Source organism: Ophidiomyces ophidiicola, assembly GCF_022830035.1.
Source record: "Ophidiomyces ophidiicola strain CBS 122913 chromosome Unknown scaffold_21, whole genome shotgun sequence".
Taxonomy (NCBI): Eukaryota; Fungi; Ascomycota; class Eurotiomycetes; order Onygenales; family Onygenaceae; genus Ophidiomyces; species Ophidiomyces ophidiicola.
In genome coordinates this window covers 210962-236284 of record NW_026054661.1, presented here as the reverse complement: position 1 = coordinate 236284, position 25323 = coordinate 210962, and the positions used below count along the sequence as shown (strand labels likewise).

Below are 25323 nucleotides of genomic sequence, written 5' to 3'. Positions count from 1 at the left end.
ACGCTGCGTAACGGAGTTCAGCGATCCTTGTCATCCACGACGCTGCGTGGCCGCTGCGGCTCCCGTAGAACGCTATCACTCCGGCCAAGTAGGCGTAAACACCGCCAGCTCCCTGACACGTCGCCTGCAGTGCACCGCATCCTGAGCGGAGTTCCAGTCTGGGGCTTTCATATTCCGCTTGAAGCGATCCCCTGGCAGTAACCGCCGCTATGAGGCTCCTCGCCGCCGTTGCGCTGGCATTGACAAGCTGCGTCTATGCTACGAAGTCCAATAGCACCTTGGCCACGCACGTCTTGCCGAACAATTTTATTCCTCCTCAGGTTTTTAAGAACTTGAACCTCCTGCGAAACATCAATCTTGAAAAAGGATACCCCAGAGAAACTATCAATATCCTTGTAGAAAACGCTGGCGACACACCACAGTCCAAATACTACGTACCTTTCTCGAGCGAGGTTATAAGCAAAGTTGGGGGCTTCGAGGCTTGGGAGAAGAATGCAGAAAGCAATGGGAAATTTAAGGTAGAGCGGACACATATCCGTTCTCAAAAGTAAGCATGTGTTCTCTACGATCAGCAACGGAGTGTTGACATTTGATGTGCAGTTCGAATCAATACTTCATCATACACCTTCGCACACCCCTTCCACCTTCGTCGCGATTGAGCCTTAGCCTCTCCTACTACCTCCTTTCCGCTATAGAGCCGCTTCCCGCCGCCATTGAACAAGATGCCAAACAGTACCTTGTATACGACTTTTCCGCCTATGCTCCCTCTGCCTACGTAACAAATATGCAGCGGACAAAACTCAAGTTCCCCTCCATAAATGTTCCCGATTATACTGTCACAAATGGATTGAAGCCCGGCTCCGAGTCCGACCCTGAAAAGCAAGGCAGTACTTTTACTTATGGCCCATACAAGACCGTGGACATTACCCCTGGAACGGCGGAACCGGTGACTGTGCGATATGAGTTTTCTAGGCCCGTTATTATGTCCACGCTTCTTGAGCGTGATATTGAAGTATCACACTGGGGCGGAAATCTTGCAACAGAGGACAGGTACTGGCTTCAAAACAACGGCGCTCACCTTGCCAAACAATTCTCCCGAGTAGCCTGGTCAATGAAGACGTTAGAGAACAGTCCCAGCGTTGCAATCAGTGCGCTTCGAGTTATTCTGACGCCAGGAGCCGTGGACCCATACTTTATCGATGACATTGGAAACGTATCAACGAGCCGTTTCTCTCCCGGTCGTGGGAAAGGGGGCGGACTTCTCGATATCCGCCCACGTTTCCCCATTTTCGGGGGCTGGAAATATAGCTTCCGTATTGGTTGGAACGAAGCTTTGTCTTCTTTTTTACGAAAATCTAAAAGTGACGATACTTATATTTTAAAAGTTCCGTTTCTTGATTGCCCTAAAATGCCTGAGGGTATTCAGTATGAGAAGTTGGACTTGCGAGTGATCCTACCGGAAGGGGCGAGCGAGGTGAAGTATGAGTTGTTCGGGGGAGTTGGTGTGCCAAATGATATCCACTCGGAGATTTTGCTTCATAAAACCTTCATGGACACGCTTGGAAGAACGGTACTGAAACTAACTGCCACCAATATCGCTGACGAAGCGAGGGATGTTCAACTCATCGTAAGTGTTTCCTCTCTCACTTTGCTATGGTCATTCAAAACTAAATCTTTGCAATAGGTCACCTATAATTACCCTTTTGCGGCTTCTTTGCGCAAACCAATTACTATATTCGTGGGTGTGCTAAGTGTTTTTGTTGCTGCATGGGCTATTAGCAATGTCGATGTTAGCATCAAAAAGAGGTAAATGGCTGGTTCTGTTGGGCATGATTTTTTAACAGTATTCGCATTTTATACGATTCTCCATTTCAATTCTGTAAACGAAGTTGTTATTGATATTTGCGAGATAATTGTAAGGATTTTCATTGTACTGTATGCCTCGGATTGGACACCTTGTATGATATCACCAGCTACCAGTAGGAGCAATCGCAAAGTAACACCACTACGGTGTTTACAGCTGGAAGGATGGGGGCGAACAAAGGAGAAGAGAAAAAAAGAAAATGCCAGAAAATGTCAGCCAATATCCTCACTGTTCAAGGCCCTTGTTGATCCTTAGGCCAAAATTCAACATCACGGCCGTTACAACTCCCAAACAAAGTACAGTCGGTCCCCACTTTTCATAATACACGCCTTTCACGTCCCTATATTTTCGAATCTTGTCGACACGCCACATGTATAGCAGAAAACTATATACTAAAGCCAAACACGCCAGACCAGTAAATGCCCATGCTGAGCCAAGGGTAATAATGTCAGTGCCAAAATTGAGCAATGTAGCGGCAATAGTGCTTAGGAATATGGAGAATTCGAGCCACGAAAGGAATGTTCGTTCAGCGGCAAAGAAAACTTTAGGCTCAACGCGTAGTGGAACATGAATACCTGTGTGCAAAAGTCAGAATCAAGGAGCCAGCTTGGAGAAAATAGGTTGGCTTACGTTTGCCTTTAGGCGCCTTAAATCTCTTTACCTCGATTCGACCAGTGCCTAGGATACTTCGAATCCGACCTGGTGCTGCCCCATCGGGTAGATTGGTTGGTCTCGGTGCCGGAATGACGTACTGTACACCTCGTAGGACTCGGCGCCCAGCATCTCGGGCATAGTATTTCGCAAGCTTAGCACGGTAGTGCATTCCTCCAATTTGTCTCGCTTCTTCCAACTCTTCCTGGCTGTTTGACTCATCTTCAGAGTCATACAATGGATAATCATCACTTTCAAGCAGACCTTGAGCTGCAATGCGCTCTTCAATATCCAGAAAATTACCGGTAGCATCAATGTTAAGCTGATCCTGAGTAATATCACCTGGCCCGTGGTAATATGTGCCGTTCTGATTCTGGTTGCCGTTCATATCGATACCTCCGGCGGCGTCGAAACGAACTCCTCCATCATCATCAGACTCTTCCTCGTCCATCATATCTTCACTCGTCGAAAGATTCGATTGCGGAGGCCTGGCAATTCCAAAGCCGGGTCTCACTGGCTTTCTGATATCAACATCCATTTGCGGCATCCAGAAAGGCAGTAGATTTATGCGAGTAGGGAACAAGTTTGCAGTGCCATGAATAAATTTGCTGAATTTGGGAACAGCTTCGACAAGATGGCTAGAGATTAGCTCTCTTATCCACTGAGGGGATTCCTGTCCGGCTTGAGTCTGCAGTTTGACTTCTAGAACCGCATAAGGAAAGCGGTCAACATCCTCAGCTGGAAGCTGACGGAAAGGATGGTCAACTCCAATATCCATTCTTCTCCAGTTATCTCCTGCTCGTTCATGTCCATCAAGGTTGTCCTCCCGAACCATGGTCAATTCGGTATCCAGGGAGATTCGAACTCGGGCATCGCCAGGTAGCTGAAAGGCAGTTCTGTGGTAAAATGTTCTCGTCACTGGGACAAGATTTCTAGTAATAACACGATATTGAATTTCACGTGCTAGTTGCTCCCAATCGTCAATTTGTTTGGGGCTTTTTTTGCCTTCCTTGCGCTGCTTTTCGAATACTTCTTCAACGGTCATTTTCCCAGTTAAATAGGCGTTGACGTGTTTCTCCTTCATCGGAAACCGGGCTTTAACAGACTTCTCTCCTGTCCAATCCTCACGATGAGTTTTGCGTTCAATAAATATCTGGTCATTTTCCATCCCTCCATACCAGCGTAGTCGAATAGCTTCAGCACCTTCAGTCTTTTTTAAGCGGCCCATATATAGTTCCCAGGTATCTGTATTGTCGAAATAAATAGACGATATAGCTGCATCTTGCTCTTCAAACTCTTTTGTTGGGTTAAAAACGAGGACAGGAAGGTGCTAATTCTGTCAATAACGATAGCGAAAGTCTGCACAGAGATGGACTTACTTTTAAAATGATAAGCTTCAATTCAGTAATATTGTCGGGATGAACCCAGAATTTGGTAGTTTCCCGTATAAAATTTTGCTGGTTACCACCTGCGGCACTGTCGCCTTCCACTGGATTCCCTTTCGTCCTAACTAAATCGTACAGTTTGGAAAGCTTGACGACGAAGGCATCGTAGTTATCCTTAAAAAATGGCTTTGCTCGAAGACGTGTAGCAAATACAGGCTTTAGGTACCATTTTGTTTGTTTCTATAATAAAACGAACGGGTCGTTAGCTTGCGATGAACCTTGTTACCATGGAACAGCTCTCTCAAGCTTACATCGTGTTTTTTGATGATTTTCTGAAAGCCAGTGTAGTTCAGCTTAGTATACTTCGCCAGGTCGTGCACGTCAGCAATGATATCGCTGAGATCTTCTTCGAGAAGTAGAAAGTCCTCGTCCGTAGGAGCATTGTGTCGCCTGGCCCCATTGTTCTGCTCGTCACCAGCCCTATCCAATCTCGATACTACATCATTAACTTCTTGTTCGCTAGCTTTGATTCTTCGCACAATCTCATCGCTTTTCAGCTTCTGAAATGTAGAGACTTTGTCCAGTTCACTTTCAAGCAGCGCAACAAAGCGCTTCTCGTCATCTTCGGTCCATGGCTTTCGCTTCGGGTTTGGATTCTGCTGGGTAGGAGAAGTTTCGTAGTCTGTTTTCAGCGCCTCTTTGAGGTCTTCATAGGAAATGTAGTGCCAGTAATACTCCTGGACTAGAGATGAACGGAGCTGTTCACCGAACCTGGGCCATTGGACAACGAGTTAGATGCTGGAAGACTGAGACAAGCTGGATGGTCAGAAATACACACCGCATCTTGGTCGTCGACAGCGCAAGACAACCTCAAGCACTGGACGGAGATGGAAAGACCTTCGGAATCTTCCAGTCGGTCGCAAGGTGGGAGGTTGGTGGCGGACGGGAAGGCCATCGCCCACGTGGTTGTGGATAAGGTTTGGAAACATTGCCGAAAGACTATTCCCAATTAGGCGTCGAGCTTGGGCCATAATTATATAATCTCAAACAACATAGCTTGGCCTCGACGTCAGGGGACGCGTCCGATTGGTTGATACTTTAGAGTTGCTATTTATCCCTGTACACTCATTTTCGGGAATTCGTTCGTCTCATTCCATCTTTGACAGCAGCAACAGGCTAGACCTTTCGTATCACACGACTCATTCGACTGCCTGGCTATGTAGTTATAATAGTAAAATAGAATGAAAGAAGCGGTGCTACCCTGGCACTTGTTAAACGCGGTTGTACGGAGTACTCTGTATGCTAAAAGATTTCTATCATATCCGTGGATCATAAGGCTTATTAAATAAAATTCGACATTATAGGGCCCCGAGGACGCGCCGGATACTTCTTCTGGCGCCTTCACCAACAATGTTTACGAGTCCCTCCGACTCTAACGAGCGCACAGCATCTGTGAACTCAGCCGCCGTCACCTCAACATTACTCTGGTCGGAAAATTTCCTGAACACCTCCGCCCATCTAATGCCTGAAGGACCACGCCCTCCAAGCTCCTCCACTAACGCTAAGATTTCCTTCTTCATTCTCTCCTTGTTTCGCCGGTCAATTGCAGTAGTGCCCTCAGTCAAGAGGCTCATATCAATCAGACCGGTTCGCTGATCTGTGGCTGCTTGTTTCAGAGCAGATCGGATTAATCGCACAGATTCTTCGACGTCTGCAGCAGTGACTTCTTCAGACAACCGCATGCGTGCGTGGGCCTCTGAGAGGCGAATCATGGACTCTAATTGGCGAGTCGTAGCAGTAATTCGGCGCTCGGCAGACCGAATATCATCACCGAGCTTACGCATTTCGACATAGGCATTGGTAAGCGCCTCTCCTGCTGCGGGGGTGAGCTTGGGGAATATGTTTGTTTTGGCGTATGTAATGTAGCTGGTGAGAAATTCAACGGGCTACAGCATGTTAGCATGTTCTTACAAAAAGGGGAACTCTGGGCGTACCAATATTTCTTCGTTGCTAGCATTTTCAGGGGTATCTTCCAGGTACATGCCAACCAAATGTTTTGCGAGTCGGCGATCATTTTGTTCATCAATTCGATCCAGCACCAAGTACACCAGATCAAACCGGGAAAGAAGAGTTGGAGGCAAGTCGATATTCTGGGGAACTGGTAAATTTGGATTGTACTTGCTACCAATCGGGTTGGCGGATGCAAGGATACTAGTTCTCGCGTTCAGAGTTGTAATAATCCCTGCCTTGGCTATAGAAACGGTCTGCTGCTCCATAACCTCATGTAATACAGACCTCGTGGAATCGTTCATCTTGTCAAACTCGTCAATGCAGCATACTCCACCGTCTGAAAGCACAAGCGCCCCAGATTCAAGTACCAGCTGCCTTGATTCTGGGTCCCGGGTGATGTAGGCTGTTAGGCCAACAGCCGACGAGCCTTTACCGCTAGTGTAAATGCCCCTTGGTGCAATTTTATGCACGTATTGTAGCAATTGAGATTTTGATGTTGACGGGTCGCCACATAGAAGAACATTAATATCCCCTCGGTATCTTGGGCTTCCTCCTTTTTCGAAGGTTTTGTTCGTTCCGCCAAAAAGCTGGAGCAGTATCCCCTTTTTCACGTCGTCCATCTCGTATATGCTTGGGGCGAGAGACCTTGAAAGAAGTTCGTAAATATCGGGCCTAGCAGCCGTAGCTTTGATTTTTTCTTGTTCCTCCTGGGAAATTTTTCTAACTTGTTCAACTTCGCCTGCAATTTGCTCAGATAGTTCTTGTTCAACGGTTGAAGCATCAATTCCAAGCTTTTTACGATCAACCTTTTGTATGTGCAAAACATCCACATAGGTTTTGAACAGAGATTTTGTCGTGCGTTGTCGAGGGTTTACCCTGACTGGGTTGCAACGAAATATTCCAGTCACTTCAACTCGATCACCTGCTTTGCAGACGTCTACCAATTCATCATACGTACACAGAGATACTGAATGCGGTGTCTGACCATCAGGAACTGAGTCAGGGGTCTCTTGAAGTTTTATTATCTGCTTGTCTGCAAATATGCAACGATTATGAATCAATTGCATAGAGTTTTGAGAATCACAAATTTGCCGTGGGCATTTGGTTGGCTCAGAAATCTTTCCCCGGTCGATATCGACTTTGACACTGTGTTGGCAAACATCACACCGGAAAAATGCTAGTTGATAAAGATATAAGCATAGTCACATTCTCATGCCATAGGTGGACACCCATACCTTCTTTCATGTCTGGAATAACTGGGGTGGCACGGATAACGAGGCCTTTAACACTGATGAGCTTATCCATATCTGATAAGATGAAAAGTCAGAAATCTCCATAAATTTCAAATATCACTTTTTATGTCCCTCACCTCCTGGATCCAAGTCTCTCATGTTAACCGGCTGGTCCATTCCAAAAGGTAGTACTTTAAATATTTTAGTTTGTACTTCCGCAAGAAGATCCGGCATATCTATTAGCACGCCTCTTCCTACACCATTCTCCACTTCAGATTCGGCATTAGAATTCGGTTCTCTGGCCCGCGTTTGTCGCCTCTGGTTGGCCTGCTGGGACCGGACCATGTTCATTTCTTTGGTCACTAAATCCACCATTACATCTTTGACGCACTGGTCCATAATCGGAACAATTTCTTGGGGATAGGCTTGCACCTGGTGCCACAACTTAAGAGTTGGTGGGTATGCTTTCAGGTTTCGTATATCCAGATTAAGCCCAGTAACGCCCAGTTGCCGCATATCGTTTAGTATTAAAATGTATTCTTTTTCATCCGCTACCCCACCCATTGCCCGAGTTTCTTCTTCCGTAGCACCATCCGCCCACATACGATACTTTCGGGTGTAATTGTATAAGAAGCTTTTGAACGATGACATGGCATCTTGAATAGAGATATTTGTCCCCCAGATAATACGCGTAGAGTTTCCACCAAGAGCGTCTGCTTCGGATGTATCTGGGCGTACATTCGAAAAGGTTGCCTCTGACCGAGGATCGCTATTTGTAACCGGCATGCCATTTTCATCAACAAATGTTCGACGTCGGGAAGCAGATCCAAAAGCACCAGAGTTGAACCCGCTTCGTCGGGTGGCAGAGTCTGAAAGCCCATTCGTTTGCGATGAACGGATAAAAAGACCACTGCTACTTGTGGGAATATCCGCTGTACGGCTTTGACGAGTGGTGGCACGGGTTGGGCTAGAGCTGGACATATACCGAATTGGAGAAGAATCTAGACTGAGTAAGCAATATAAAACACGAAAGGATACAGTTGCCTTTTATACCTGCTACTGGCTGTCTGCTAGCTCGCGGCGTTGTCTGCCCATCGTCCGTATTCGAAAGCGTTCGGATGGGGGAGCTGCGATCTGCTCCCGCCTGTTCGCCCGTACTCGATTGTCTCGCTGTATTCAAAGGAGATGATTGGAACAACATCGGTGACGAGGACGGGACCGTAGCTTCGGCTTGTAATCTAGATTGTTGAGGGGTGGCTTGAGGGCCAGCTTCAGAACGTTGGACAGTGCTGGGACCCCCAGCTGGTGTGTTTCTTGCTGCCCGATCGGGGGTGGGTGTCGCTGAGCCCCTGGCGGAGCGCCCGCGACGGCGTGAGGAAGAAGGAGAAGACATCGTATTATTTATTTGCAAGCACAGTGGGTTGAGCTTTGTTGAACAATATTTGCGAAGGCCTGCCTTGCAAGTCGAGATAGTGGGACGCGTCGACGCGACTCGCGTCACACGATTAAATTGAACCCCTTTTGGCTTAGCGTAGAGCTTGTTTGCCTTAACTATTTGTCTTGTTTGCATAGTTCCACAGACATCACAATCAACCCTTATGTAACCCAGGCCTTCTCTGTGGCAGTATCGCTAAGATAGAGGGCAGAGTATCGGGTCCGGTATCTCCTCGCTTGTTTTACTGTGCCATATGAAGACTCATTTACATTGCTCCAGTATGGATGTACATATAACTACAGCGCTAAATGCTACAAGTTTAATCCAGGTATCGACATACGGGGAGTCGGTAGTTGTCCACTATCCAGTATTTTCTTCGAATCCCATTCCATTCTCCGTCTAATGGCGGTACCTTTATTTCTTCCCAATCGACATCAAAACCAGCTTCAAGAAGGTCCATCTCGACAACTTTTTGATATACATCGTAGCTTATCTGTCTGTCTGCCCCCATGCCATTGAAGTAGCTCCATAGGCCATCAGCGTCAAGTAATCCTATTACTTGTTCAGAGAAGAACTCTCGGAAGTCCGAATATGATTCTGCGAAAGTATCATAGTAAATGGCATTGAAAATTTGCCCTTGGTTTATTAATTCTGGTAAAATGTCTTGCCATTTGCCCTGATGAATCACAACCCCGGGTCTCTCGTGCCAGCCTTTCCGCTTCATTTCTTCTACTACTGCCGAGTGAGCCTCAACAATGTGGTGAGCAACAGGACGAAGCCCTTGGAAAACTTCATCGATGATTCCCATGCCATGGCCAATGTTCAAAACTCGCAACCCAGGCTCCAGCAGTACAGCATTTGCGGATTTTTTCATAATGTCAGACTCCCATGACATCATGACACCATTTTGATCCTGATCAAGAAGGCGGTCACTATTAAAGGTCAAGTTAGACTGGAGATACCGGGAATTGGTATTCGATGTTTCCGCGCTTTGTGTGTTATTCTCAGACACATAATTAGCCGGTGCAGCAGCTTGTTGTGCATCAGCCAGCTCTAAAGCACTACTTGTCGGGGGATTGTGTTCATCGTCTTCACCCGCATCATAGAGTGGTGCGTACTGATCTAGCCGATTTAATAGCATTTCGGCCCGCACTCCTGCATCTACCATCAGCTGGTAAAGGTCATCCAGACGTAATCTCCTTGCCATGCATCCAGGAGTCTCATTATTTGCATCTAAATCGTTCCAGATGCCACCTTCTTGAAGGAGAAATTTGATCATTTCACTCCCCGACACAATCATGTTTGACAGCTCCTCTTGGGGCACAGCGTCACCGTTTCCGAGTCCATTGGTTTCTTGTCGTTTCTCGGCATCCAAAGTCGAATCGGCCTCACAGGCGGCAATAGCAGCATGAAGAGGACTATATCCTGTTTCGGGATCCTTCACATTAACCGGATTCTCAGCACCCTCGTAAGTGCGTATTAATGCTCGCATTCGTGCGATATCATGTTTTGATGCGGCCAGCAAAATTTCCTGCACACCTAAATCCACGTTGACTTCTCCAAAATGCTCCTCGTCGAACTCCATTTTGAACAATCCACACCTGTGCGGGCGTAATGAGGTTTCAGTTTCGGGAGTAATTAGTTAACTATAACGCGCGTATCAGCAGCCAAGTCTACCTGTCGACATGCAGGCGGAGATCGAGCAAGGGCTGCTCTGCACTTGAGCTGTTAGAGCCGTCCCATAAAAATCTCCGCGACAATTCCGGACAACCTCATGTTCGTTTGAGAGGTTTCAGATTACGGCAGGACCCGTCACGTGATGTACCGTGGAGCGCAACGTCCCGACCGTTCTGCGGATGCGAGGTCAGAGACGTACGCCATGCCCATTAGCTAAGGGGCCTTAGACAGGCTCTTAATACGCTTAGGGCAGATAAAATGTCGCCATTGCACCCAAAGAAGCTGTTTGGGATCAGACTTGTGCCTCACATTCATGCTCAACTGTCTCATCCTCCCCAATCAAGGCTTAGATGAAACCCTACTCCGACATCAACACCACAACTCTTACTAAATTGCTCAGTGGTGATGCCGGATTCCTGTGGCTGAAACCGACATTTTGAAAGAATAAGTATTATGCTCAGGTAAGAAGAAGGTATGTCTCGCTCTCTGGTTTGCTTGTTGATGATGCGGTCTTGCTGATGATGATTATGTAGAGTTGTGTCTGATGCAGCCCTAACTACTGGCAACCGCGGTAATTTTAGCTTTCCCGCGACTTTCGACTGGAGTAAAAAGTGCTCCTTAGATATCTGGGGTTAGTTGGCCCTGCCTAGTGGACGGACGCGGGAAATTATTATGTGCCGTGGGCCGCCGTTCACCCAGGGTCATACCGCCATGACCTGGGCGGGCATCAGAAATTCCCCGAGGCTACGAATAGAATCTACTTGCCCCGATTCGGATGGATCAAACGATTTTCGTTGCAGGCGCATTTCCTCTTTCAGCAGACGCTGTCTCTTTTGGGCTAGTCCCAGCCTATATAGGATTTGCTCTACGAGTTTCAGTGCAGCTGCATTACCCAATATATCCGCCTGTCGCTTCAATGCTCTAGGAGGGACCGTCTGACCTGGGCGATAGGGCTCTTTCCGTCCTTGGCATCCGATGACAGCTACGTTTTGCGTCGCAGATACTCTCGGAAAAGGGAATGGAGCCTCTAGCTTTGCGTCTCATCCTAGAGAAGCTCTTACAAATTTCTCCTGGGCAAGTCCTGCATAGCCTTTTACGGCGTGGGCTATACAGATTGCCCTAGGCTCCCCGCCCGGGCCAAAGTTGATTTAAGGCAATGGCCCGCCCATCATTGCCGTCTCTTCTCCCCAAGCCACAATCGAACTTCATAGTCGCTCTCTCATTTCGATTCTTATGGTGCGCTGGTCCCCATCTGCTTAATCCACTATTTATTATTATTTTAAAAACTATTCTCTCGTTTCTTGACCCGGTTGTCATTCCTTTCACTTCAATCCTTAATCATGAAGTTCGCCTTGCTTACAACCATCGCCACTGCGCTTTGCGCCCCGGGCGTCTTGTCTGTGCCTCTCGTCGCCCGTAATACTTCTAGCTCTATTGGCGCGAGCGTCGGTAGAGTCGGCGGTGGCGTCGGTGGGGGTGTCGGTGGTGGTCGAATCACTGATGTTGATGTTCTTCAGTTTGCGTTGACTGTAAGCCCCCAGAGTAACCTAATAGGTCCCACGGAATGTAATGCTAACAAACGTCGATAGCTTGAACATCTTGAAAATGTGTTCTATAAGCAGGGTCTTTCCCGCTTTTCCCAAGCTGATTTCCTTCGGGCTGGCTTTGACTCACGATTCTTCAATCAAATGAGATTCGTCGCCAGAGATGAGGAAGCGCATGTCGTCTTCTTGCAGCAGGCTATCACTGGTTTGGGTGTCCGCCCGGTGACTGCTTGTCGATACAACTTCCCATTCAGAGATGTCCGTTCCTTTGTTGGTCTTGCATCTGTCCTCGAGGGTATCGGTGTCTCTGCATACCTTGGTGGAGCTGGTTTCATCGGCAACAAGGACTTCCTCGGCGCTGCGGCCGCTATTCTTGCGACGGAAGGCCTCCATCAGGCTACGCTGCGAAATTCGCTTGGTCTTGTTGCTTCCGCGAATATTGCCGGAACTTCTATCAATCCTAACGCCATTTTCAGTCTTGCCAGCGCCTTTATTGTCGACTGCCCACGCGGAAATGCTGCGCTTCCATTCAAAGCCTTCCCAAGCCTGAGCCCCCGTGGAAATGTCTTTGCTGTTGACGGCTTCTCGAGATTCGCTCTTGGCCGCGGTGTTACTGTCCCACAGGTCTTCTTCCTCACCTTCGTCAGCGGGTTTGATATCATCAGTATTCCCGGTGTTTTTACTGGTGGTCTCTACCAGGGACGTATTCCGCGACGAATTTCTGGACAGTCCTTCGTCTTCATTACTAGCGCCGAAGCTCGTGGCACCCTTGTGGAGAGCAGCATCCTTGCTGGCCCTGCTATTATTGAAGTGAATCCTAGTGCTCCCAACATCAACTTCTCGCTCCTCTAAAAAATACTTAAGGTGAACTCGTCGGTCGCTGTCATTGGCTTGCTTGGATAGGACATTATCGTCATGCAAGATGCTATTCACTTGCTGTGGTTGAACGAGCTTCGATTTGTATTTCCCTTCTTTATGTGTGACGCCCCTTTTTTGCTTAAGATTCGCAATTTTACTTCATTTCCCTTCTCATTCCTGTTTACCTACCCCGTTCAACCTATGTTAGAAGAGCATTTTCAAGCATGTATTTTCCATTTACCTAGCTGATGGATAGTGTAAATATATCTGTTTTCTGCAGCGAATGTCTGGCTTCAACTCTGGCAAGGATTGGGGATTGGTGGCGGGATAACGTGTTGCCGATAGCTTGTACATAAAAGTTGAGCCAGTTAGATAATAAGACGCATTTATATAGGAACCCCTGTGAAAAATGAAACTGGAGAGTGATAGATTTTGTTACATCCAGCAGAACTAAGCATGAATGCATAAGTTCCCATTTAGTCATACAACAAACCTTGGAAGAATAGTACGCCCAACCCCCTAGTTTTCTTAACAGTGAGGATCGAAAACCATTATCAGCTACGATCAAGACTTGTCACCACTGTCAGAACCAGCATTCACATTCAAACCCAATCCCTCAGCATCCAAGTAAAGCTTATTTCTTCCACCAGCTTCCTGAATAAGTTGGGCAATATTACGAGCATTCTCAATTTTCCTAAGCTCGACATAGCTCTTACTCTTCTTGATAGCGTCGCCGATTAGCTGAGCGGACCGAGCCTCACCCTGGGCACGAACGATGGTGGCCTGCTTCTCTTGTCTTGCCTTGTCGACGACGAAAGCCGCTCGCTGGGCTTCTTGTTGTGCAACTTGCTTTGCCTCGACAGCCGCAGTGAATTCGGGCGAGAATGCAAGGTGCTAGCAGAAAGTACCAACGTTAGCTATATATGAGTAAAGGTCACGAAAGTGAAAATCGGTGTGGGCTTACAGTCAACGAGACATCATCTAGTAGGATATTGAAGCGAGCGGCACGTCTGGCGAGGTTTTCGCGGACGAGTCTAGCGACATTTTCACGTTGTGTGATAAGTTGACTCGCATTGAATTGGGCAACAACGCTCTTCAGAACTTCGTTTACGATGGACGGAAGAACTCTTTCATCAAAATCCGAGCCGAGAGTGCGGTATATCTGAGGAAGGGCATCGACTCGGGGTTTTGAGAGCACACGGCAGGTAATGTTTACCATTTGCAAGTCCTTGGTCCCGGTGAGAGAAGCAACGTTTCGTGGCTTTGCGCGAACATCGTAGATAATAGGTGTTTCAAACCACGGAATACGGAAATGTGTCCCTTACCAACTCCTTTAGTACAGGAATAGCGACCAGGCACAGGGTTTTGACAATCACCTTCATTATAGATTTCCTGTTTTACACCGCCTATTCTTGTATATTTGATCGCTCGATGGCCGCCATCAACTAAGATCAGGAATGTGAGATATGCTATATTAAAAACTAGATCCTACACTCACCGTTAAATAGAGAATTCGATATCACATATCCTCCGAGGCCCAATGCAACGAGCGCCCCCATTGCCCCAATACCTTTTCCGCCGCCAGGGACTCCGCCAAAGCCTCCTCCCCGGCCCCGCTGCTGCAATACCATTTGCAGTCTTTGCCACGTTTCTCGTGAATTGGCCATGGTGATGTGTGTATGAGAGCTGGAAGAAATATCAATGGTCTTCACATTATCATGAGGCACTTGAAATCTGGAGCAAGTGACCAAGTGCCTAGACCTATTTAGGAAAGGCGCTGTTTTAACGAACTACGAGAAGTTAAGGCATTTCTCTTGTCCGCCACTGCAAATAGTAGTCTTCCAGAGCTTCTTTTGTCTCGCTTTGCTATTCTTTATAACACCTAGTCTCAGGTATAAGGTAGCTGTTGTAGGGAGATCTGATACTGTCCTTTAGTAAATTGGTTGGCGTCGTTTGTGTCAGCTGGTCACTATTTTCTGCCGCGACCCAAAATGGCACCTGATCGAACAGGAAAGAGTGTATTTTTAGGGAATATTCCCTATAGTACGTACCGGCGCCTTTTCAGATTCTGATGGATATAATAGCTGACTTTCCCAGATCTCACCGAAGAACAGGTGAAAGATATCCTTAGCTCCGCGGGCACGGTTACGAAATTCAGGTTGATGACAAACCCCGAAACAGGCAAGCCGAAGGGTTACGGATTTGCAGATTTTGCAGACGCTGATGCGGCTGCGTCAGCGGTTCGAAACTTGAATGATTATGAGATTATGGGTCGCAAAATAAGGGTCGATTGGCCGCACAACAATGAGAAAGATTCGGTGCCTTTAGATTACTCTCAACAAGGCCAAATGAGCGCGGCGGGTGACGATACACAAGCAGGATACCAATCACAGCCCCCTTTATTACCCTCATTACCCCCAGGAACCGATTTACCTCCAAATTTAACGTGCCCCAATGCCATTTCGCAAACCCTTTCAACACTACCAGCCCCTCAACTACTCGACGTTCTCACGCAAATGAAATCATTAGTCATGGCTGATCCTGCTCGAGCCACTGAACTTCTGAGGCAAGCTCCGCAGCTTGCGTATGCTATATTCCAGGCCCTTCTCCTGATGAATCTGGTGGACTATAGTGCGTTAGGATCTGTCGTGGAACAGGCTACCCAACCCCAAGCGGCAGCTCCACAACTTCAGCCAGCCCTCCATGTGCCGCAACACTTTTCACCATACCCTCCAACATCTGGACAAATATCCACTCCACCCGTTCGCAATGCACCGTTTGCACCACCACCGCCGCAAGTCTCTCAAACGCAGCCTCAAATGCCAGGACAGGAGGAGCTCTTGCAGCAGGTGCTTTCAATGCCGCAAGCTGCCATTGATGCCCTACCACCTATGGAACGCAACCAGATTATGCTCTTGAGACAGCAGCTACTGCAGGGGGGGATGCGATGATGCGATTTTGGGAAAGACCGCTTTCCTTTGTTGAGTTGTTCCGCCATATGCATGCACCAAACTAATGATTTGAGACACGGCGTATAAAAGCGAGTCGGCATCTTCTATGATTATTGGGCATTCTCGGTTCAGGTGTTGGTCCTAAAGGGTTGAGGGTTTTTTTGCTCGTTTTTATTCTTTTTTCCACCTTAGCCATCTCGGCTAGAGTGTATCTGTAACTAAATAAGAGCCGTCCTTCCATAACAATCACTATTCGATATGAAAGGTCTTGTTCACCTAATTCTTCACCTCTGGTTTGTTACAGGTGGGCCATCTTGCCCTCCTTCTTTGCTAATTATATATACAGCCAAACGCCCTTCTCATCCGTGCTATTTAAATTTATTTTGCAGTTCTCTCATAAATTCACCAAAGTGGGCCAACTTAAGAAGTTATTGGTTTGAAATTGAAGTTAGATCCTAACGTCTCAGTCCGGAAACCACATTGATAATGTCTTGGGAAGATCCATTTAACTATTTATTTCAGTCTTAGCACAGGCGCTTTGCTCAATTGTCGCTCAAACCTTGAGCTTGGATACTGATTGTTGTTTAGATGAATCTGCAGTAGCTAACCTCCGTAGTTAGGTAACTCGTTAGGTAACTTAACTAGCCTAACTAGTTAACTAGTTAACTACTAGCTTTGAGCAGTGGGGCAGAAACACCCATCACTGCAAGATTCACGCGTCACAGAATCCATGGACGCGACGCAGCCTCTTTTGCCAGTGCCGCTACATTTGCTCTTAGACTAAATTCTCTTGGGCTCAATTCTTGGGGGTGCTGTATGTGTTATGCGTTAATTTACATGCGTCCATTTTCTAATGAGAACGCCTTGCTCAGAATGAGGAACCAGTTTTTATAGGTTTAGATAGACATTAAAGTCTGAAAGAGCTGGAAAGTCTTTGGCGATTTGTCTGTTCCCCTGAGATTGATCGTTCTTGAAGCCCATCTCCATAACTAGCCTTTCCTGGTGATGGAAAATTCCAGCTTCCATACAGCAAATATTAGTCACATGGCAATGATGCGATACTGAAACTGTGCATTTCCCGCAAATATAAAACCCACAATATCAGAATGTGCTGAAAGTGTCGTCCAATCTTTCACAGGAAATGATTTTTTCCAACTGTCCTGTTTAGCTGTGTTCAGCTGTTACCGAGTACCACTTTCCTCATTCTCATAAAAGGCACTCAAAATAAACACTAAATATTCAGTGTGCTATTTGCTATCGCGAAGATGAGGCGTTATTTCCCTCGAGCTGCTAGAGCACATAAGTCTCGAGTGTCCGAGCCCGAGCCCGAGCCTGACGTATTGACGGATTCCGACTCGAAGGATGACGATGAGGAATATTCGGACGATAGTGTCGAGTCTCTTCAGCTGGCGACCGAAGATGAGATTCTGGCCTGCCAGTGGGAGGATAATTCTAAAACGGCAAAAGAACAGTATGTCCCTGGTGATGTCAAAGACCATATAAAGACCATGCCACCTGAAATTCTCCGCGGAACGTATACTATCATGCCGTCTTCAAGACCAAAAAGAGGCCTCGATCAGAATCGACCCCCAATCAGCACAATTGAAGAGATATTTGATGACCTTGTTTCCAAGGCCGAAAAAAATGGCTTCAGCGATTTCCTGAAGCATATCGGCAACCGGGAGTTACGGGTTGCTACCATGTGCTCTGGCACTGAAGCGCCCCTACTGGCTTTGGAAATGATATCAGAGAGTAAGCTATCCCCTCTTCATACAAATAATCTGCTCATTTTTATATCCAGGCTTTAAGCGGCTATTTGGACAATCATTTCGCATGCATCATCTATTTAGTGCTGAAATTGAACCTTTTAAGCAGTCATATATTCAGAGAAATTTTTCACCGAACATACTCTTTAGAGATGTTAGCGAATTGGTACAAGATGAAGCGTATGGCCTGCACCCCCGACTTGTTCCTTGATTTAAGCACTAATGTTGCAGTAGTACTACTGCCTTCGGATCAGTGAGAAGGGTCCCAACTGACCCCGACCTTCTTGTTGCTGGGTTTTCCTGTGTCGATTTTTCGCAGCTAAACTCCCATCGAAAGTCTCTTGAGGAGATGGGTGAATCTGGTCATACATTTTTCCCGATACTTCAGTACGTAAAACGATGCAGACCTCCACTTGTCATCCTAGAGAACGTTTTTGGTGCTCCATGGTCAAAAATTGCGGAGATATACCAGAAAAACGGCTACCATGCCTACCATGCTTCCATTGACACAAAAAATTTCTATTTACCACAAACTCGAGAGCGAGGGTATCTTCTCTGCATTGACCAGAAAAGACTCAGAACAGAAGCTTCTGTTGAAAAAAGTGGAAAAAATTCATTGCTTGCGCGTATGATGAAGCATTTTGAACGCCCAGCGAGCTCCCCTATTACCGATTTTCTACTTAAACACGATGACCCCCGTCTCCGGGTTGGAATTAATGATATATCCATTCAAGCAGCAAGAGAACGTCAAGCAGTGGACTGGACGCGCTATAAAGCCCGTCATCTTGCATATAGAATGGAAAATGGGCTCGGAGATAAGCGGCCTTTGACAAGGTGGCAAGATAACGGTACTTGTCAAATGCCTGATTATTATTGGCATGGCTGGGCAAAAGCACAGACGGAGCGGGTGTGGGATACATTGGATGTCAATTTTCTACGCGCCATAACCAGAAGGTCCGACTTTATGTCCAAATGGTAAGTTCATTTTTGATACATACATTTCTCCTATACTGACTTAGCGCAGCCGTGTTATAGATCTCTCTCAAGGCTTGGACCGAGAATTAGATCAACGGGCGTCAGGTATCTCCGGCTGTCTAACCCCTCGTGGCCAGCACTTTATTAGTACACGGGGTGGGCCTCTTCTCGGAATAGAAGCATTAGCTCTTCAAGGCATCCCTATTGACCGATTGCTACTTAGCATGGAGAGCCAGCGTGATCTGCATGACTTGGCAGGAAATGCGATGAGCTCTCCGGTAGTTGGGGCAGCAATACTGTGCGCTCTTATTTTGGGACACAAAGCCCTGCAACCTGGCTCAGTTGTGAAGGACAAATCTAAGGCGTCCAGTGATATCTCACTTCCGTCCTCTGTGGTTCAAAAATACCCAATGCATGATATGCTTGTTGAGTTGTCCACACCGCCGCTCGAACCGGTAGAAACTATCCTCCTTAACGCTCAACGAAGCCGCAGGCTTTGTCTTTGTGAAGGCCAGAGCGCAACAAAGCGGAAAAATATTCTAAAATGCTCGAAGTGCAATCACACAGCATGTATTGAATGTGGCCGCAATCCATTACACAGCTATGAGCCAATTCCGACAGACCAATTAACAGAAAGACTCGCTCCTGTTGATTTTGAATCATACCTCAAGACCACCCTTCCAATGCGGCTGCAAATAAGTGGACTAAATGCTAGTGATTTTGACCAATTCCAAGGCCGTTGGAAATCCAAAGCTACATCTACTGCTTGGGAAACTTTTAAAAAAGCGATAGACAAAAATCTTAATGAAGAATTACGGTTTAGTGGTTTGAGTCGACAGCGCTCATGGACTGCAACTTATGAGGGTACATATTCGGTTCTAAAGTTAATTTGTTCACCCACTGCCGTCGAATGGTGTCTTTACGCATTACCCAGCAGAAATGAGCCAAGCAATTCCCCATTGCGCCATATACTCGCCTCTCCTATCGCACGAATGGCTCCATCTGACTCATTATTCAATGGCACTTGGTACATTGGGGCTCCTATCAGCTCTGAAAGCAAGATTACCGTGTCTGGCCAAGGACCTCGTGTCGACTCTCTTGGTGCGAGGGTTGGTTTAACGGACAAGGAATTTCGTGATACGAAAATTTGGAGCCATCTTAGTATCAACGTAGAGGGTTCAACTCTCGATATTGATATTAATGGCGAGTATGAGTTGCTCCAGGATTGTGGCGGACCCTGCGGCAGCCTTTATAAAAGAATATCTTCTCACTCAAGAAAAGCCATTTTCTTTTTCCTTGATCCGACTGAGTTTGGGCCCGACGAATTGGATTCTTGGGTTTTTGCCGCTGAGCATAACCGATTGGATTTTGGGCAAACGAGAGAGGTCATTGCTCAAATACAGCCAGATTGGAGTGCCTTTCGATTGGGAGACAATCCACAGTCAGCTAACTGCTGGTACCGTAAATGGGTTAAGTCCTCAAGCACGTCTTTGAAGGTCTACCTTCCATCAACGCCAGCCACGTATCATATTTTGGATTGTGATGTGGTACCTCAGGTATTTTGCTTTGATTGTAAAAGCTCCTATGCTCCTATTCTTAACTGCTCGGTACCAGCTACTTCTAGCGAGTTGACTATGTCGCCCGGTTTGTGGGAACGCTCAGACTTGATGGAATCGCCTGTCCTGCTTCAGCGATTTGCCTGGTTGCTTCAAAAAACCATTTCTATCAAACAGTTTTCTAAGTGGAGTACCATCCATTTAGCACAGATAGAACATGGCTTAGATTGCCGCCTCTGTGCCCCTCCAAAACCACGTTTAACTTGGGCCCGAAACGAGAAAGATCGTATTTGTGGGTATGAGCACCCTGAGGATGCCGCTGCATACGAACAAAGCGTAAAAAATCGGCCTGTCCCCTTTCTTGGATACGTTTCTCGGAAGGAAGACTCTTATTTGGATTTTCGGATTTGTTTGAATATCCTTACTCTTCTTCATCGAGCAATTGGAAATTTGCCCAATGCCTCAGAAGAACCAGCATTGGCATGGCGATTGTGCATTGATAAAACGGGGTTTGTACGGCAACGTCTCCCAAAACTAGTCGAATCAAACAACAAACAGAATTCCGAAAGCACTCAACCTCCGGGCTTTCGAAACCATCGCTTACGCCCAGAACAACTACGGTCCTTGACATGGATGCAAGAGCAAGAGAGTGACCAAGCTCTTCCCTTCGAGGAAGAAGAGGTTGTCGAGGCAATTTTACCGGTTATCAATTGGCGAGCTGAAGGAAGGGCAAACGTTAAGAAACTTGTACGAGGCGGAATTCTAGGTGATGACGTTGGCTACGGCAAAACAGCTATATCGCTTGGTTTGGTGGATATGCAGTTTACAGAAGACTCAGCATCCGTTCCTGAAAACGCGGACGGGGCAATTCCAATAAAGGCAACCTTAATCGTTGTTCCACATCATTTGTTTGATCAGTGGATGCGAGAAATCCACAAATTTTTAGGCTCGAAATACCGAATCTTGCAAATCAAGACATTTGCCGCCCTTCGAAATTTGAGTATTGGGGAGATGGAAAAAATAGACATTGTGTTAGCTTCCGCAGCGATATTTCGAGCTAATTCTTACTATGAATTAATACGAACCTTTACCGCGGCTCCTGAGATTCCGCAAGGAGATGGTCGCGTCTTTGATGAATGGCTTCGAGACGCCATAGGCGGTGTTCGATATCATACATCCCTTCTTTGTACTGGCGGAAGTCTCGATATCTACAACAGCATTCAAGAGAAAATCAAAAAACTCCAGCTCGATGCTGCTGCTTCCTCGAAATATAACCCTTCTCGAAGATTAAAAGGACAAAAGCTTCAAGACCATCTTGCTAAGGGAAATAAAATACCAGTGGAGGTAGAACGCGATTCTGATGATAGCACGACTGAGATCCGTCCGCTGGTAACAAATTCCAGGCCAAAGAACGGTCGTAAATGTACCAAAAGAAAAAGAGAGCCCGATGGCGACGAAGATTTTGTGGAATCAGATTCAAGCTTTGAAAAACGTCCAAAGACTCAGCGCAAAAGGCCAAAAGCGGCAGCAATTAGAAAGCAGGAGGATGCCAAATCGGCTGATGCCACATTTCATCTCCACGATGCGAAATACGACTGGAAAAGGCTTCGGAGCCCCTTCCTTCATATGTTCGAATTCAATCGCCTGATCATTGATGAATTCACTTATTCGAAAGATAAGGGGTATTCAGGCGTGCTCACAGTCCCCGCGAGAAAAAAATGGATTCTTTCGGGCACACCTCCGTTAAACGATTTTGCCGATGTAAAATCATTTTCCCCGTTCCTTGGAATTCACTTGGGGGTTGATGAAGATGATATCAGACGAACTGAGAACGAGAGATTGAAAGCTATTCAGCGAGACAAAACGGGTAATGGCATTCCCCTGCACTATTTGGCTTGACTGATGTTCCTTTAGAGGTTGAACAATTTCAACCATTTATTACTCGTCGGAGCGCTGCGTGGCATAAAAGACGACACGAAATGTCGCAGGGGTTCTTAAACCAATATATGAGAAAGGTAAATCGCCATATACAAGAGAAGTGGTTTAAAACTGACTTTCTACAGAATGTCCCTGAGATTGGCGAAATACCGTTCACTGAACACATTTATGAAGTTGTTCTCGCTCCAGCCGAGCGTGCACTCTATATTGAATTGTTCGTGCAGGTCATGTCTCAGAATTTGAGGATTCGAAGACAAGGCAGGGGACTATACGATGCAGCTGAAGTTTCGCGTCTGAATCAAATTATTGGTGATAGTGACAGCCCAGAGGAAGCACTTGTAAAACGATGCTCTCTATTTTCGCTCGATAACCTTATTGGTAGATATGCCGAGGCTTCTAGTGAGGATGAGTATGATAGTGAGGGAGCAACATCAGGAAAAGGGAAACTTGGCACTGGAAATACTATCCTCGATATCCGTTTTCAAGAATTAAAGGACTTAGGAGCTGACCTACAGACAAAGTTGAGGCTCGGTCTTTGGCTAAAATCTAAACTGAACGACGACGTCAGAAACCACTTCGATAAAACCCTAGCACTTATAGAAACAAAAACCGGGGCTGGCGAATTAGGAGATTTTCTGGTGAAAAGAATGGTGCGGAAGTGTCTTGATTTTGCGAAAGCAAATGCGCGTGAGAAAGACGGAGCAAAGTTTTATATCACAGCACAACAAGTAAGTAAGCCATGAGCGAAGGTATAGCAATGAAATACTTACAAAGTTGATGACGTTGAGCAGAAGCGGCAGAATTCAAAGGATACTCGGCCAGAGTTCCCCGCCTCTGAGAAAGCCATTGTTCAAGACTTAAATAACTGCAACGACAGTATCCGTCGACTTATTTCTGAAACTCGTACGCGAACCCGAGCCTCTAGAGTTTTTCAGGCTGTTCGCTATTTTCAAACCTCACGTCATGACGCTACCTACCACTGTCATTCTTGCTGCAAGGTGATACACGACCGAAATGCAGTTTATCTTTTGGGCGAATGTGGTCACACCCTATGTGCTGAATGTCTCGAGTTGCGGCAAAGGAAAGGTGACTGCAGATGTGATGGCTGTACAGCGACCCTTGAAAGTTATAGAGTCATAAATGGAGGCGATTTTGCGGAGGACGAATCGCGAGTCCTGAGTAATTCCTGGGAAAAGTTTGGAGGAAGCAAGATCGATGAGCTTGTTCAGCTTCTGCGGACTACCACCAGAATTCCTAAGGATGATCAAGTCTTGCTCTTTATTCAGTTTGCAGAGCTGATCAATGCTGTATCTGCTGCACTGGACAAGGCCAAGATTCACCATATTACAGTGACGTCAAGCGATCGCGCCCAGGGGAAAGAACTGTCCAATTTCCAGAATCAAACCGAGGAAGTTAAAAGTAAGGTGCTCATACTCGCGCTTGGAGATGTTACAGCATCAGGCTTGTAAGTTATATTACCATCCCCAGTTGCTACCACTTATACATACATACATACATCAACATACCTAACCCTTGCTTCAGAAACCTCCAAAATGCGAACCATATCATATTTTTCCACCCATTAATAGCTCGGTCACAATATGATTACGAATCTGGAATGGCGCAAGCCATAGGCCGGTCTCGAAGATATGGCCAACAAAAGCATGTGCATATTTATCACTTTTTGGCTCTGAACACAGTTGAAGTCAACATTTTTGAGCAGCGGAGACGCGAATGCGTGGTGAAACGAGATCAGAAGTTCATTTCTGTCTCTAGAAATGATGTTCGGCCAAGTGATGTTGCTGATTGGAGCGGATACCCCTTGCAGGGCAGCAATGCCACAGATTTTGACGATGGGGTCGACTATAAATAATACCATTTCCTTAAATGTTACTCTTTCAAAAATAGCGGCTACTTTGTACTTGGACGGCTAGTGTCTATTTTCGCCATGAAAGATCCTGTGAATTTTTTTTATTGTGTAGAGGGGGAAATCAAAAATCGGAGCTTTTCAGGAGTAGAGGTCGATACGGCATTGGGTTGAAAAACGGGTCTTTATATTTGTGTGGCATTTTTATTCATTTATGCCCATTGCCTATGTGCTGCTGTATAAATTGGTCTCAGGGGAAAAGTTAAGTGTGTATGGGAATTCCATGCCGAAATACTGTACAACATAATGACATATTTGAAGCGTGGGTTCTGATATCTCAAGTCTAGTGTAAGAGCAAATTACAATTCCCCATCCGTTCTCAGAGTCTCCGTACTCCACAATGGGCTCGTCAAACTTGTCAAACCAGCACTATTCTCACACGAATGTCTCCCGCTGAGTGGACCGGGGGTCGGAACTGTGGCTTTCTTTCCAGTTTCTCCAGCTAGTGCAGACGCCTTTAATGCATCTAGTAACTGGACGGCGCTTTCTGGGGTAAGATCTTCATAGTAGTCATCATTGATTTGAACCATAGGTGCATTGACACAAGCACCAAGGCATTCAACTTCTAAAACAGTAAAGATATTGTCTGGGGTCGTTTGGCCATGGGACGAGACACCAAGGTGTTTTGTGATTGCTTTGACAATTTTATCGCTTCCACAGCCTCCAAGCTGGCAAGGTGTCTGGCTGATATTAGTACAGGCTGATAAGTATAAACCAAAACTCAAAGAAATATCGTACTGTTGTGCAAATTTGAACAAAGTATTTTCCAACTGGATTCCGGTTATACATCGTGTAGAACGTCGCGACTTCGTATACTCTCATTGGGGGCATCTCCAGTATCCGTGCGACCTCATTCATGACACTAATGCTTGTCCAGCCAAGCTGCCGTTGCCCTAAATCTAATAGCGGCATCACAGCTCCTTTCTTGTATTGCGGGGGGTATCTTTTGAGAATTTCATCGATGACTTTGAGGTTTTGTTGGGTGAATTTGAAGGGAATGCTAGGGTTGTTCTCGGGTGAGTTTCGATGCTAGATTAAAAAGTTACCGTAAGGGTCTATTTCGCCCAGCGATGTCAAATGCAAACACAGGAAGATCGAAAACATACAACCGCAAGAGTATCGCTAAGGGCTGGGACAGCAGCTGTAAATCGGCGTCGCGGTTGGGCGGGAATGTGCCGAATTGATTGGCGACATTGCCGCAGTGTGAATGGTAAAAGTTTCGACGCCATTGCGCGCTCTAACGGTAGATTTACAAGGACAAGCAGCCTCGGAAGTAGAGCTCGCGGACACTCTGATCGATTGAACGACGAGGTCCGTTTTCGAGATGCGCGAGACAGGCGGGCGGCCAATCACGGCGCAGCGAATTCCAACTTATGTCATCCTCCCATTCAACTACCAGACGACACTTCAACCACACCCTCTGCTCAGAGCGCACTCAACGCTGCAGCGACGGAGCACAGGGTCATGCTAACTAGATCATTTATCTGGCCTGGTCTACCAAAACACAACAACATTGCGCTGCGCATCTGTTCAGCATATCGCGAGCCTCTCCTC

General features: G+C 46.5%; 9 protein-coding genes across 9 annotated transcripts; 4 read left to right on the top strand and 5 right to left on the bottom strand.

The window, feature by feature from the left end:
- Positions 1-209: 209 nt before the first annotated feature.
- Positions 210-1810, top strand: OST1 (dolichyl-diphosphooligosaccharide--protein glycosyltransferase subunit 1; the record flags this gene model as incomplete). Its single annotated transcript, XM_049253872.1, has 3 exons — positions 210-547; positions 601-1627; positions 1685-1810. The coding sequence occupies 3 exons, from the start codon at positions 210-212 to the stop codon at positions 1808-1810; spliced, it is 1491 nt and encodes a 496-aa protein (XP_049107184.1).
- Positions 1811-2089: 279 nt separating this feature from the next.
- Positions 2090-4743, bottom strand: VTC4 (vacuolar transporter chaperone; the record flags this gene model as incomplete). The annotated part of the gene is made up of 5 exons (XM_049253871.1): positions 2090-2439; positions 2495-3845; positions 3895-4140; positions 4212-4671; positions 4739-4743. 5 exons carry the CDS (start codon positions 4741-4743, stop codon positions 2090-2092), a joined length of 2412 nt encoding a protein of 803 aa, XP_049107183.1.
- A 515-nt stretch (positions 4744-5258) lies between these two features.
- Positions 5259-8343, bottom strand: CDC54 (MCM DNA helicase complex subunit; the record flags this gene model as incomplete). Its single annotated transcript, XM_049253870.1, has 5 exons — positions 5259-5846; positions 5895-7087; positions 7146-7217; positions 7280-8143; positions 8196-8343. The coding sequence occupies 5 exons, from the start codon at positions 8341-8343 to the stop codon at positions 5259-5261; spliced, it is 2865 nt and encodes a 954-aa protein (XP_049107182.1).
- Positions 8344-8896: 553 nt separating this feature from the next.
- On the bottom strand, positions 8897-10162 carry RMT2 (Arginine N-methyltransferase 2; the record flags this gene model as incomplete). The annotated part of the gene is made up of 1 exon (XM_049253869.1): positions 8897-10162. One exon carries the CDS (start codon positions 10160-10162, stop codon positions 8897-8899), a length of 1266 nt encoding a protein of 421 aa, XP_049107181.1.
- Positions 10163-11594: 1432 nt separating this feature from the next.
- Positions 11595-12650, top strand: LOZ57_004828 (uncharacterized protein; the record flags this gene model as incomplete). Its single annotated transcript, XM_049253868.1, has 2 exons — positions 11595-11783; positions 11844-12650. 2 exons carry the CDS (start codon positions 11595-11597, stop codon positions 12648-12650), a joined length of 996 nt encoding a protein of 331 aa, XP_049107180.1.
- Positions 12651-13220: 570 nt separating this feature from the next.
- Positions 13221-14323, bottom strand: PHB2 (Prohibitin-2, subunit of the prohibitin complex (Phb1p-Phb2p); the record flags this gene model as incomplete). Its single annotated transcript, XM_049253867.1, has 4 exons — positions 13221-13550; positions 13621-13976; positions 14033-14101; positions 14155-14323. The coding sequence occupies 4 exons, from the start codon at positions 14321-14323 to the stop codon at positions 13221-13223; spliced, it is 924 nt and encodes a 307-aa protein (XP_049107179.1).
- Positions 14324-14647: 324 nt separating this feature from the next.
- On the top strand, positions 14648-15607 carry LOZ57_004826 (uncharacterized protein; the record flags this gene model as incomplete). The annotated part of the gene is made up of 2 exons (XM_049253866.1): positions 14648-14699; positions 14754-15607. 2 exons carry the CDS (start codon positions 14648-14650, stop codon positions 15605-15607), a joined length of 906 nt encoding a protein of 301 aa, XP_049107178.1.
- Positions 15608-16872: 1265 nt separating this feature from the next.
- LOZ57_004825 (uncharacterized protein) lies at positions 16873-23715 on the top strand (the record flags this gene model as incomplete). The annotated part of the gene is made up of 9 exons (XM_049253865.1): positions 16873-17359; positions 17409-17553; positions 17608-18348; positions 18398-21771; positions 21819-21919; positions 21968-22570; positions 22634-22745; positions 22956-23307; positions 23385-23715. 9 exons carry the CDS (start codon positions 16873-16875, stop codon positions 23713-23715), a joined length of 6246 nt encoding a protein of 2081 aa, XP_049107177.1.
- A 353-nt stretch (positions 23716-24068) lies between these two features.
- Positions 24069-24998, bottom strand: NUO24 (NADH:ubiquinone oxidoreductase 24; the record flags this gene model as incomplete). The annotated part of the gene is made up of 3 exons (XM_049253864.1): positions 24069-24449; positions 24508-24798; positions 24876-24998. 3 exons carry the CDS (start codon positions 24996-24998, stop codon positions 24069-24071), a joined length of 795 nt encoding a protein of 264 aa, XP_049107176.1.
- Positions 24999-25323: the final 325 nt, after the last annotated feature.